This window comes from Hylobates moloch, unplaced genomic scaffold (assembly GCF_009828535.3).
Source record: "Hylobates moloch isolate HMO894 unplaced genomic scaffold, HMol_V3 SCAFFOLD_10, whole genome shotgun sequence".
Classification (NCBI taxonomy): Eukaryota; Metazoa; Chordata; class Mammalia; order Primates; family Hylobatidae; genus Hylobates; species Hylobates moloch.
The window spans coordinates 31,201,774-31,214,562 of NW_026652285.1; the positions used below are offsets into that span (position 1 = coordinate 31,201,774).

The following is a 12,789-nucleotide window of genomic DNA, read 5'->3' on the forward strand; positions in this document are numbered from 1 at the left end:
GATCACGCCATTGCACTCCAGCCTCAGTGTGAAAGAGCAAAACTCCGTCTCAAAAAAACAAAACAGGCCGGGTGCGGTGGCTCACACCTGTAATCCCAGCACTTTGGGAGGCCAAGGCAGGCAGATCACGATGTCAGGAGTTTGAGACCAGCCTGACCAACATGGTGAAACTCCATCTCTACTAAAAAATACAAAAATTAGCCGGGTGTGGTGGCGCGTGCCACCCACTTGGCCCAGCTACTTGGGGGGCTGAGGCAGGAGAATCGTTTGAACCCAGGAGGTGGAGGGTGCAGTGAGCAGAGATTGCACCATTGCACTCCAGCCTGGGTGACAGAGTGAGACTCTGTCTCAAAAAAGAAAAACACACAAACAAAAACAACAGTGAGGAAAAAAAAGCTGAAGCAAAATTAATATAGAGAGTTTATTTGGGCCAAGGTAGAGAACGACTGCCCGGGACACTCTTCCAAGTTGCCCTGGGGAATGTTGATACAAGCATTTTTTATTTTTATAAGTGGTTTTTACTTTTATTTTTTATTTTCTTGGAGATGGATTCTTACTCTGTTGCCTAGGCTGGAGTGCAGTGGTGCGATCTTGGCTCACTGCAACTCCCGCCTCCCCAAGCTATCCTCCTCCCTCAGCCTCCCGAGTAGCTGGGACCACAGGTGTGCACCACCATGCCTGGCTAATTTTTGTAGTTTTAGTGGAGACAGGTTTTTGCCATGTTGGCCAGGCTGGTCTCTAACTCCTGACCTCAGGTGATCCACCCTCCTTGGCCTCCCAAAGTGTGGGATTACAGGTGTGAGCCACTGCGCCCAGCCACTTTATTCTAACTTAATTTTATTTTGTTTTTGAGACGGTGTCTCCACTGTTGCCCAGGCTAGAGTGCAGTAGTGTAATCTCAGCTCACTGCAACCTCTGCCTCCCAGTTCAAGAAATTCTCCTGCCTCAGCCTCCCGAGTAGCTGGGACTACAGGCACCCGCCACCACATCCAGCTAATTTTTTTGTATTTTTAGTAGAGATGGGGTTTCACCATGTTGGCCAGGCTGGTCTTGAACTCTGACCTTGTGATTTGCCTGCCTCGGCCTCCCAAAGTGCTGGGATTATAGGCGTGAGCCACCGCGCCCAGCCTATTTTTATTTTTTGAGACCGGATCCTGCTCTGTTACCCAGGCTGGAGTTCAGTGGCACGATCACAGCTCATTGCAGCCTTGACCTCTTGGGCTCAAGGGATCATCCTGCCTTGGCCTCCCAAAGTGCTGGAATTACAGGTATGAACCATCATGCCCAGCCACAAGCAAGTTTTTAAAGGCAAAAGAGGACAAGGAGTGGGCTGATACAAAATTGTTTAACAGGAATTCTCATTGGTTTACAGAAACAACGTTGATTAGTGATTGGCTATACCTTGTTGAACTATAGGGTATGAGTTATGGTGTCTAGACTATGGCATTTTGTGGCTATGTGGTATCAATTTAGAGCCCACATAGCAAGTGGCTTCAAGAGGTAATTATTTAGCTCCATGGGGGTGGGGGAAGGTGAGATATGACTGCTGTTACATGCTGTCACTTCTTTTTTTTTGAGACTGAGTCATACTCTGTTGCCCAGGCTGGAGTGCAGTGGCACAATCTCGGCTCACTGCAACCTCCACCTCCCGGGTTGAAGCGATTCTCCTGCCTCCGCCACCTGAGTAGCTGGAATTACAGGCACCTGCCACTACGCCTAGCTTTTTGTATTTTCAGTAGAGACAGGTTTTCGCCATCATGGCCAGGCTAGTCTCAAACTCCTGACCTCAAGTGATCCCGCCCGCCTTGGTTTCCTAATGTGCTGGGATTACAAGCGTGAGCCACCGCACCTGGCCTTTTTCTTCTTTTTAAAATTATTATTATTATTATTATTATTATTTTGAGACGGAGTCTCTTGCACTGTCGCCGAGGCTGGAGTACAGTGGCGCGATCCTGGCTCACTGCAACTTCTGCCTCCCGGGTTCAAGCAATTCTCCTGCCTCAGCCTCCTGAGTAGCTGGGATTACAGGCGCCCGCCACCATGCCCAGCTAATTTTTTGTATTTTTAGTAGAGATGGGGTTTCACCATGTTGGCCAGGCTGGTCTCGAACTCCTGACCTCGTGATTCGCCCACGTTGGCCTCCCAAATTGCTGGGATTACAGGTGTGAGCCACCGCGCCAGGCCCATGCTGTCACATTTTAATGCCTCTCTGGCCTGATAATTAAAAGGGGCTGGCATTTCTCAGATAAAAAGTTTCTTTTCTTTCTCAAGAGTGATGCAATGGGCCAGGCACGGTGGCTCACACCTGTAATCCCAGCACTTTGGGAGGCCGAGGTGGGGGAATCACCTGAGGTTGGCAGTTCAAGACCAGCCTGACCAACATGGAGAAACCCCATCTCTTCTAAAAATACAAAATTAGCCAGGCTTGGTGGCGCATACCTGTAATCCCAGCTACTCGGGAGGCTGAGGCAGGAGAATCGCTTGAACCTGGGAGGCAGAGGTTGTGGTGAGCTGAGATCACGCCATTGCACTCCACCTTGGGCAACGAGAGCGAAACTCCATCTAAAAAAATTTAAAAAAGAGTGATGGAATGAAGGGTTAACACAGTGAAATATAATTGTGAGATTCAATGAGATGATGGGAAACGATAATTAGACTTCTCAGTAGGGGCATGTGGCAGAGACAATGCTATACATTCACAAATCCATTTCCTTTTGCTCTTAGACAGCTAGATTACATTCCACAGTCTACTCTGGATCATGTGATTACATTCTGGCCAATGAAATATAGATAGAAATGACGTATGACATTTCCAGGGCTGGCTCCTGAAGTCTCCTCTGAAATTCTTTTTTTTTTCTCTTTCTCTTTTTAAGAGACAGGATCGTGCTATGTCACTCCCAGACTAGTATCAAACTCTTAGGCTCAAGTGATCTCCCACCTTGGCTTCCCAAGAGCTGGGGGACTACAGGCACATACTACCATGCCCAGCTTGAAGTTCTTTACATTTTCTTTCTTCCCTCGTCTATTACTGTAGTTATAGAGGATCCTAGTGGAGTATTCTGAGACTCTAGGAAATGGCATAACTACTAGATGGATGGCACCTGGATCCCTAAATACTGCTTGGAACAGAGCTCCCTGTTACCCCCAGAATTGACTGTAGTGCTAAGTCATTGAGTTTTGGGAGTGTTTGTTACAGCAATTAAGATTACTTACCCTGACAAATATAGGGCAAAAGATGTGTTACAATATACCATGCAGCTAAGAGTAGAGATCAGAAAGATGGCCTCTGTTTTTAAGAAACTTGGCAGGCCAGGCACGGTGGCTCACGCCTGTAATCCCAGTACTTTGGGAGGCAGAGGCAGGCGGATCACCTGAGGTCAGGAATTTGAGACCAGCCTGGCCAACATGGTGAAACCCTGTCTCTACTACAAATACAAAAATTAGCTGGGTGTGGTGGTGCATGCCTGTAATCCCAGCTACCGGGGAGGCTGAGGCAGGAGAATCACTTGAATCCAGGAGGCGGATGTTGCAGTGAGCCTAGATTGTACCATTGCACTCCAGCCTGGGTGACAGAGCGAGACTCCATCTAAAAAAAAAAAAAAAAAAAAAGAAAAGAAACTTGGCAGAGAAATTAAGGATAAAGAAGGGATTATCTAGAGGAGAATGCAGGATTGAGGGAACATGTTTTTGTATTGGTTCTGGCTTCTGTGGCATTCCCGACTCGACAATTCACTACGAACCCTGGGCAGCAGGGATTAGCCCCCAAATTTGGTCTCTGCTCCCCATTCCAGGAACAGCTTTCTGGGATCATCTGGGCCTACACCTCCCTTATCTGGTCTTTCAGAAAGCTTTTCCAGGCCTTTCCAGGTATGGTGGCTTACGTCTGTAATCCCAGCACTTTGGGAAGGCCGAGATGGGCAGTTACCTGAGGTCAGGCGTTCAAGACCAGCCTGGCCAACATGGTGAAACCCTATCTCTAAAAAATACAAAAAGTAGCCAGGCATGATGGTGGGTGCCTGTAATTCCAGCTACTTGGGAGGCTGAGGCAGGAGAATCACTTGAACCTGGGAGGCAGAGGTTGCGGTGAGCCGAGATCAAGCCACTGCACTCTAGCCTGGGCAACAGAGTGAAACTCTGTCTCAAAACAAAACAAAACAAACAAACAAACAAAAAAAACCATAAAAACGGACAACCAGCAGCCCTCAGGGGTGCTCTGTCTATGGAGTAGCCATTTTTTTATTCCTTCACTTTCCTGATAAACTTGCTTTCACTTCACACTATGGACTCACCTTGAATTCTTTCTTGCATGAGATCCAAGAATCCTCTCTTGGGGTCTGGATTGGGACCCCTTTACTGTAACAACACCTCTGGGATCTGGCAGGGAGGGAGCTGGTTAGGCCCCATCTTAGTCATTCTCCTCTTCCTCCAAAATATGACCTTGGGGAGTCATAGAGGAGAGTTAGGGAGATGTTCCTGAAGAGATGTTCCTGATGGGGGTCAGGATTTAGTTAGCATGATTCAGGGGGTGGCACTGAAGCACTGGTGTTCTTGGGAAAATGGAGCTGTCTACAAACTCTAGTCACTCAAACAAATATAACTGAGAGAACAGAAAAGCAGATCTCCTGTTCCTGTCTCACCTCTTCGGGTAATATGAACAGCCAGTGGGACAGGTAAAACCCCCGTTTCTCAGTCCTCAGCTCCCTGCCCCCTACCTCTGAAGGTAGCCTCTTCCTATTCCAGTCTGAGGACCCTAGGGCAGAGATCAAGTAAATGACCCATGACCTAGTTTTTGCAGCTCAATTACAAAACACCTAGCTTGGCTTGGTCTTGATTGGGGGAAGGGATGTCCCTGCTATGGCTCAACTTCTAACTCACTGAGTCTCTGTCCTGCATTCCACTGAAGTCTCAGAGGCATCTCACAGCACTGGGAAAAGCCTTGGAAACTTGCATTCAAATCTCAGCTTGGCCACTAATTCTCTGGGTGACCTTGAGTCCTCTGGCCCCCACTGTGAAATGGGGAAGAGGTTTAGACAATATTTAGATAGCTCTCTAAAAGTACCAGGGGGCCAACTGTTTGGGAGGCTGAGGTGGGAGGATCACTTGAAGTCAGGAGTTCAAGACCAGCCTGGCCAACATGTGAAACCCCGTCTCCACTAAAAATACAAAAATTAGCCGGGTGTGGTGGCACACACCTGTAATCCCAGCTACTCGGGAGGCTGAGGCAGGAGAATCGCTTGAACCTGGGAGGTGGAGGTTGCAGTGAGCCAAGATCACGCCACTGCACTCCAGCCTGGGTGGCAGAGTGAGACTCTCTCTCAAACAAACAAACAAACAAGTACCAGGGGAGGAATTAATTTGAATTTTATCCTAGTGTTAGCCAATTGGTCCCATCCAAGGAATATTTAGAAAAGGGAAGGGGATGTGTAAAGGAAACACTAGGCCACACCTAGATGGTGACTGGAGCTTCTGATAGTCCTGTACTCTCCACATTTTTAGACTTTCTTTTACTTTTTTTTTTTTTTTTGTGACGGAGTCTGCTCTGTCGCCAGGCTGGAGTGCAGTGGTGTGATCTCGGCTCACTGCAACCTCTGCCTCCTGGGTGCAAGTGATTCTCCTGCCTCAGCCTCCCGAGTAGGTGGGACTACAGGTACGTACCACCACGCCCAGCTAATTTTTTTTTTTTTTACTAGAGACAGGGTTTCACCACGTTGGCCAGGATGGTCTCAATCTCTTGACCTCGTGATCTGCCCGCCTCAGTCTCCCAAAGTGTTGGGGTTACAGGCGTGAGCCACTGAGCCCAGCCATTTTTAGATTTTTTTATAGCCCTTTTACCCCTCTTTTACCCCTCCCACTTCTTGTGCTGTCTTGGTGTGTGTATGAGAGGGAGAGAGAGAGAGAGAGAGAGCAAGGAGAGCAAGAGTGAGAGAAAAAGAATACGGTTACTCAGCCCTTTTTCCCAAATCTGTTTTTGCTTTTGGGGATAGGATATGGTTATGGTGAAGTACTCCATACAGACCCCACCAAGTTTGCCTCTCCTCTGCTACAGCCACTGAGCAGGTGACTGAGGCGCTGTTGATCCAGGGTCATATCCTTACTCACCCTAGAATGTAAGCTCAGGCAGGGCAGAGGCCATGCCTGACATGTGCATCCCAATGCTTTACACAGCCTAGGTGCCTAGCACATGCTAGATGCTCGGTAAATATTTGCTGAGTGAAAGATCAAATGAATGATTGCAGCAAGCAAGTCCTGTAGGCATCCTGGAGCCCAAGGATTCTGCAGTAGGCAGCTTTCACAGAGGTTCTTCCAGTGTAGTGGCTGTAGCTCTGGGTGAAGTAGGATCATCAATGTCGGCCCCCAGGGTTCACAGCTGTTCTGAGCCCCGCCCCCAGGTGGCAGGGCAGCCCAGTCCGTCAGTCACGTGCTGGCGGCTGGCCAATCATCGGGGGCGGCGCGGGGAGGGGTGGTGTAGACGGAGAAAGTGAAGGGTGAGGCACGGCCCTGCAGATTTTCCAGCGGATCCCCGGGTGGCCTCATGTCGCGCAGTGGAACCGATCCTGAGCAACGCCAGCAGGCGTCAGAGGCGGACGCAGCAGCAACCTTCCGGGCAAGCGGTAACTGCACCGCGGCAGGGACTCGCTGGGGCGCGGAGCCGAGCCCTCCCCTTCCTTAGGAAGCTTTCGTCCCCTCCGAAGGCTGGAACGCTCATCCCGAGCCAGACCGACTAGGCGTACAGTCGCCCGCGTACGAGCTGCAGGCCAATTGGCGCTGGGAAAGTCCAATCCTGGGCCTCTAGCTCCTGAGCGGGACAGGGCTGAGAGGGCGCTCCGGAGCTTGGGCCTGCTGGTGGGTGAGACCCAGGAGAGAGGGAGCTAGAGAGCTCTGAGGACTGATCTTGACTGTCTGCCCCCAGACCATCAGCATATCCGCTACAACCCGCTGCAGGATGAGTGGGTGCTGGTGTCAGCTCACCGCATGAAGCGGCCCTGGCAGGGTCAAGTGGAGCCCCAGCTTCTGAAGACAGTGCCCCGCCATGACCCACTCAACCCTCTGTGTCCTGGGGCCATCCGAGCCAATGGAGAGGTAAGCCTGTAGAGCCCTGCATCTGCAGGCTGGACCACGGGGAGTAGTTACCTCTTAGAGCTGTCCTCCACCCACAGGGATAGTGAACCTCCTTCTGGGTCATATCTCACCAAGCTTTTTGGTTCCCTAGGGTGGGCCTTCCCTACTCCCTTGTAGCCTGTCCAGTCTTTGAAGCCCACCAGGTAACTGGTGGTATGGGGCAGTGAGTGCTTCTAGCCCATCCTTGTCAGTAGGTGAATCCCCACTACGATAGCACCTTCCTGTTTGACAACGACTTCCCAGCTCTGCAGCCTGATGCCCCCAGTCCAGGTAACCTGGCTCCAACTGCTGCTGGGGAGGAGGGTGGCTAGACCTCTTGAGGGACTTCTGCTGCAGAGAGTGATACTCCTTTACCTCAGGACCCAGTGATCATCCCCTTTTCCAAGCAAAGTCTGCTCGAGGAGTCTGGTAACTATGGATTTCCCCTCTTACAACTTTCAAACCAGGGTTGGAAACTCAGCATTGGGGTTGGGCCCTGCCTGTAGCACAGCCAAGCCCTACCTCTCGGTTATCTTTTCTCTCGTCACCACCCAGTAAGGTCATGTGCTTCCACCCCTGGTCGGATGTAACGCTGCCACTCATGTCGGTCCCTGAGATCCGGGCTGTTGTTGATGCATGGGCCTCAGTCACAGAGGAGCTGGGTGCCCAGTACCCTTGGGTGCAGGTTTGTGAGGTCGCCCCTTCCCCTGGATGGGCAGGGAGGGGGTGATGAAGCTTTGGTTCTGGGGAGTAACATTTCTGTTTCCAGAAATGTGGTCAGGAGGGAGTTGACTTGGTGTCTTTTGGCTAACAAAGCTCCCTATCCCTATCTGATAGATCTTTGAAAACAAAGGTGCCATGATGGGCTGTTCCAACCCCCACCCCCACTGCCAGGTAAGGGTGTCAGGGGCTCCAGTGGGTTTCTTGGCTGAGTCTGAGCCAGCACTGTGGACATGGGAACAGGATTAATGGATGGGACAAAGGAAATATGCCAATGATGTGGAGGCTTGGAGGTAAAGGACCTGCCTGTTCTTCTCTGCTTTTGCCCCTTGACAGGTATGGGCCAGCAGTTTCCTGCCAGATATTGCCCAGCGTGAGGAGCGATCTCAGCAGGCCTATAAGAGTCAGCATGGAGAGCCCCTGCTAATGGAGTACAGCCGCCAGGAGCTACTCAGGAAGGTGGGAGAGAGCCAAGCCCTGTGTCCCCAAGGAGTCCCTAACTCTTATCCCACGAGAGAGAGGTGTGCAAAGGAGAAAGCTAGAGGGGAACTAGTAGAGAGAGACTTGCTAGGAGGCCTTGGCAATAATCCAGTAATCTAAAGGAAAGATGATGGTGACTTCGACTCAGGTGGTTAGTGGTAGAGGTGGTGAGAAGACATCAGATCCTGGGCACATTCTTTTCTTCTGCTTCCCCTGCCTATTTGCTCACCCCACTCCGGCTCCTATGTCACCTTGATGACTTCCTATCCATTCTGTCTGCCTAGGAACGCCTGGTCCTAACCAATGAGCACTGGTTAGTACTGGTCCCCTTCTGGGCAACGTGGCCCTACCAGACACTGCTGCTGCCCCGTCGGCATGTGCGGCGGCTACCTGAGCTGACCCCTGCTGAGCGTGATGGTCAGTCTCCCAAGTAGGATCCTGGGGCTAGGCACTGGATGGGGGTTGCTCCCAGTAGGGTCAGCATCCGGACTCCAGGCTGAGAGTCAGGCTCTGATTCCAGATCTAGCCTCCATCATGAAGAAGCTCTTGACTAAGTACGACAACCTCTTTGAGACGTCCTTTCCCTACTCCATGGGCTGGCATGGTGAGGCTTTTCAAGTACCTATATCTAGCCCCAACACCATTTCTGGGCTCCTGGGGCTCAGCCCAGTGAACTGCAACCCCAAAGGAGCAAGCCTTGAAACAGTTGCTGGGGGAAGTGGCCAGAGCAGAGATGCTGGGACTGACGGTGGAGCAGCAAACTTGGTGAAACTGTGTCTCCAATGTGCTTTCTAATCTCCTGCCAGCTCTTCTCAGGCAGGGGATCCTGGGAGATGTAGTTTTCAGATACCTGGTTGGGTTTGGGGGTAGGTGCTAAGCTGGGTAACTGTAAAAGGGCTCTCTCTCCCCACTGTCTCTCTTCTTTCTGTCAGGGGCTCCCACAGGATCAGAGGCTGGGGCCAACTGGGACCACTGGCAGCTGCACGCTCATTACTACCCTCCGCTCCTGCGCTCTGCCACTGTCCGGAAATTCATGGTTGGCTACGAAATGCTTGCTCAGGCTCAGAGAGACCTCACCCCTGAGCAGGTCAGGACTCAGCAGCAGTGGGCCTGTGGCATTCATATTTCATATTCATATTTCAAACCACAATATCCAGCAAAATGTCTCCTGAGCACCCAGAACTTCATACCATCGGCTGGGTGTGGTGGCTCATGCCTTAATCCCAGCACTTTGGGAGGTCAAGATGGGAGGATTGCTTGAGCCCAGAAGTTCGAGACTAGCCTGGGAAACATAGGAAGACCTTGTCTCTACAAAAAAAATGTAAAAAGTTAGCCAGGTATGGTGGCATATACCTGTGGTCCCAGATACTTGGGAGGCTGAGATAGGATCACTTGGGCCCAGGAGTTTGAGGCTGCAGTGAGCCATGATCATGGATGGCATCATTGCATTCCAGCCTGGGCAACAGAGCAACAGAGCAAGACCTTGTCTCAGAAAAAAAAAAAAAGAAAGAAAAAAAGAAGTCCATATCACCATTCTTGGCAGCCCAGCCCTTATCCTCCTTAATTGCTCTCTGTCCCTTTTCCAGGCTGCAGAGAGACTAAGGGCACTTCCTGAGGTTCATTACCGCCTGGGGCAGAAGGACAGGGAGACAGCAACCATCGCCTGACCACGCCGACCACAGGGCCTTGAATCCTTTTTTTTTTTTTCAACAGTCTTGCTGAATTAAGCAGAAAGGGCCTTGAATCTTGGCCTGGAATTTGGGCAGATATAGCACTAATAAAACTGTGTATCTCAAACTTTTATCACATACTCTAATATCAGAGGAGTGTGAACCTTCAGAGACCTAGGGTTAAAAGCTAAAGACATAGCTCCAGCTACAACTTTTCTTTGTCTACAGATGTGTAAAATCTTGATGCAAAAATTTACCCCAAATTTCTGAACAAAATTAATATTCAGTATTATATCTAGCCTATAGATTCTCTTACTCTTGGTGTAATGACAGCATTCCCAGTTTAGGAAACTGTTTTAAAATCTTGTGTCTTGGTTGTGGCTGAGGCTTTGGGAAGGCCAGAGCCCCCTTTGCCACCACCCCTAGGGTGTCAGCTCCAGGCCTGGGCCTGAGGGTTTGATGGGGAGCGGGTGAGCTGGATCCTGATCCCAGTGGTCAGTGGCCAGATCCTGGGCTGCTGGCCAGAACCCTGGCTTTGTGAGTGGCTGTAGCTTGGCTCTGCTCCAGCCCACAGGGGCTAAAGGGGTGGGTAGGGAGCGGGTAGGGAGCGTGTACGTGGCTTTGTGTCCTTGGCTCCTCCAGACTCTCACATGTGCGGGCACCATATACTTCTGCTGCCCTTGTGCCCGAATCATTGCACAAACAGAAACAGCTCTGACAGAGAAGGGACTGCTAGTTAGGAACCCTAGGGCCTGGAAGGAAGGTATGGCTCTCAGAATGACCTGGGGTCTATTCAGTCCCCTCTGGACCTGTTTCCCTGGCAACGCTGTGGGAACAACAGTCTATGCGACACAGGAGATCTGATGCCACCTGGTGTTCTCCAAATTTTAAGGTGAAGGCAGGGATTGTGAATGATACAGGGATGGCCAGAATGGTTTTTGCCTTCATTCTTTTCCCAGGGGAACCAAGCCTGTGGGTAGGGAAATCACACTGGACAGTGACTGAATCTGGCCCAGGAGAAACTTGGCTGCCTGCCTTCCAGGCCAGGGTTTTTCTTCCTTGAGATCCTGGAGGGGAAGTACCTGGAACTTGGGAGTGTTGCCCTGGTCTGGAAGATCTGATAGACATAGTATGCACACATTTCCCTCGAGCTTCCCATGACTGGGGACTAGATGAGAACCCTGGGTGGGTGGCTGGTTTCTTGAGGCATACGTATACCCGACACGCCTTACACCTCTGACTTGGCTGCATTTTGGAATCATCTGGGAAGTTTTAAACAATACTGATGCCTAGGTCCAACCTCCAGAGATTCTGACTTAATTGGTGTGGGGTGGGGTTTTGCAGTTTTCAAACCACAATATCCAGCAAAGTTTGAGAACCACTGCCCTACACAGCCCTCCTTCTTCTTTATCTTATCTGGAGTCAGGGGCACCTTCAGCTTCTCCAATCACCTGGCCAGTGGCTCTTGTTTCCAGTCCTGCTGTTCCAGGGTGGATAGGCCTTCAGGCGGAGACCCAGGAATCCAGCTCCAGACTCTGTCCCAGGCAGCCTCTTCAGTCCCGGACGGGACAGGAAGTGTCCGGCGGAGGTGGGGGTGGAGGTGATTGGCAGTTGGAGTCTCCAATGGGCCAGGAGCCCCCCTATTTCACTCCTCTCCTTCCATTGGCGCCTGGGCGGAGCCGCCCCCGCTGCGGGGGCCCAGGGCGGGAGGGAGTAGAGGCCGGGGCAGAGGGCGAGGGCAGAGGGCGCTGGCGGCAGCGGCCGCGGAAGGTGAGGCCTGGTGTAGACGCCAAAGTCTTGTCAGGAGTGGGCGGGGCAGGGTGATGTATGATCTGAAAGGCCGGGAGTGACTAACGACTGTCAGTGTGTGTGTGCCTGTGAGGCTGTGTCTGTGTGACAGTATCATTGTGTGCGATTCTGAGTGTCACTTGGTGCAGCTGTCAGCTAATGTGACTGCGTGTGTCAGTGTGCATGGAGCTGGGGGTGCATGTGGCTGTGCAAGTGTGGGATTACGTGTGTATCTGTCAATGCACATTTTTGGTGGGACTGGGTTGTGTGTTTGTGTGAGAGGGACTGTGACCACATGAGGGAATGTGTTTTGGGAAGGTCTCTGTGGGGTTTGAGACCATGTCTGCCAGCGTGAGAGTGGGTGGCTGGCTTCGTGTGTGCCAATGTGTGACTTCAGCAGTAGCAGAGCAAAAGTGAGGTTTGTGACTATGTGTGTGTCCTGGGTCCTAACTTAAACCGTGTGGGAGTACAGCGGTATTCATGTATTGGGGGACCTACTTCAAGAGCCCATGGGACTGACCTGTCTCTTAAGTGTCCAGCATGGACAGACACACCCACAACACACGTGGCTTCCCCTCCTTCTTCCTCTGCTCAAGAATCCCCAGCATCAGGTCTACTGCTCCTTCTTTTCTGTTTCCCTGCTTGGCTCAGTTTCCCTTACGTGCTGTTTTCTCTCCCTATTGCTGTCTTACTAGAGATACCTCTGTGTGTTTCTTCACAGCTTTGTTCCCCTGGTCTCTCTGTGTGGGTGCATTTCCAGTTTTGCCTCTCCTGCCTCTCCGTCTCTCCCTGTGCCCCTGTGCCTGCCTTCCCTGCTGATCTTGATCTCTTTGGCTAGTTGGGGGCCTGTAACAGTGATGAGATGTGGGTCTGCCACTGCTAAGAGCTCCCTGAGAGAGGGGGCTTAGACTATGATGAAGAGTTGCTTTTAGGCGGTGCTGTGAGCCCTGGTAGGGGCTGTGTGCGTGTGTGACTGTGTGAGTGTATGAATATGTGTAAGTGTGTTTGAGTCTGAGACTGTGTGGCTGTGCCC

General features: G+C 51.3%; 1 protein-coding gene across 3 annotated transcripts; it reads left to right on the forward strand.

The window, feature by feature from the left end:
- The first annotated feature begins 6,251 nt into the window (after positions 1–6,251).
- On the forward strand, positions 6,252–10,099 carry GALT (galactose-1-phosphate uridylyltransferase). Of its 3 annotated transcripts, none has more exons than XM_032164032.2 (11): positions 6,254–6,611; positions 6,911–7,080; positions 7,314–7,389; positions 7,479–7,527; positions 7,654–7,783; positions 7,936–7,992; positions 8,155–8,277; positions 8,583–8,715; positions 8,819–8,902; positions 9,231–9,385; positions 9,885–10,099. In XM_032164032.2, the coding sequence occupies exons 1-11, from the start codon at positions 6,533–6,535 to the stop codon at positions 9,963–9,965; spliced, it is 1,137 nt and encodes a 378-aa protein (XP_032019923.1). In that variant the 5' UTR covers positions 6,254–6,532; the 3' UTR covers positions 9,966–10,099. The 3 variants fall into 3 exon arrangements, with proteins under 3 accessions (XP_032019924.1, XP_032019923.1, XP_032019925.1); XM_032164034.2 differs by having other exon boundaries at positions 6,493–6,741; XM_032164033.2 differs by lacking the exon at positions 8,819–8,902 and having other exon boundaries at positions 6,252–6,611.
- The last annotated feature ends 2,690 nt before the right edge of the window (positions 10,100–12,789 follow it).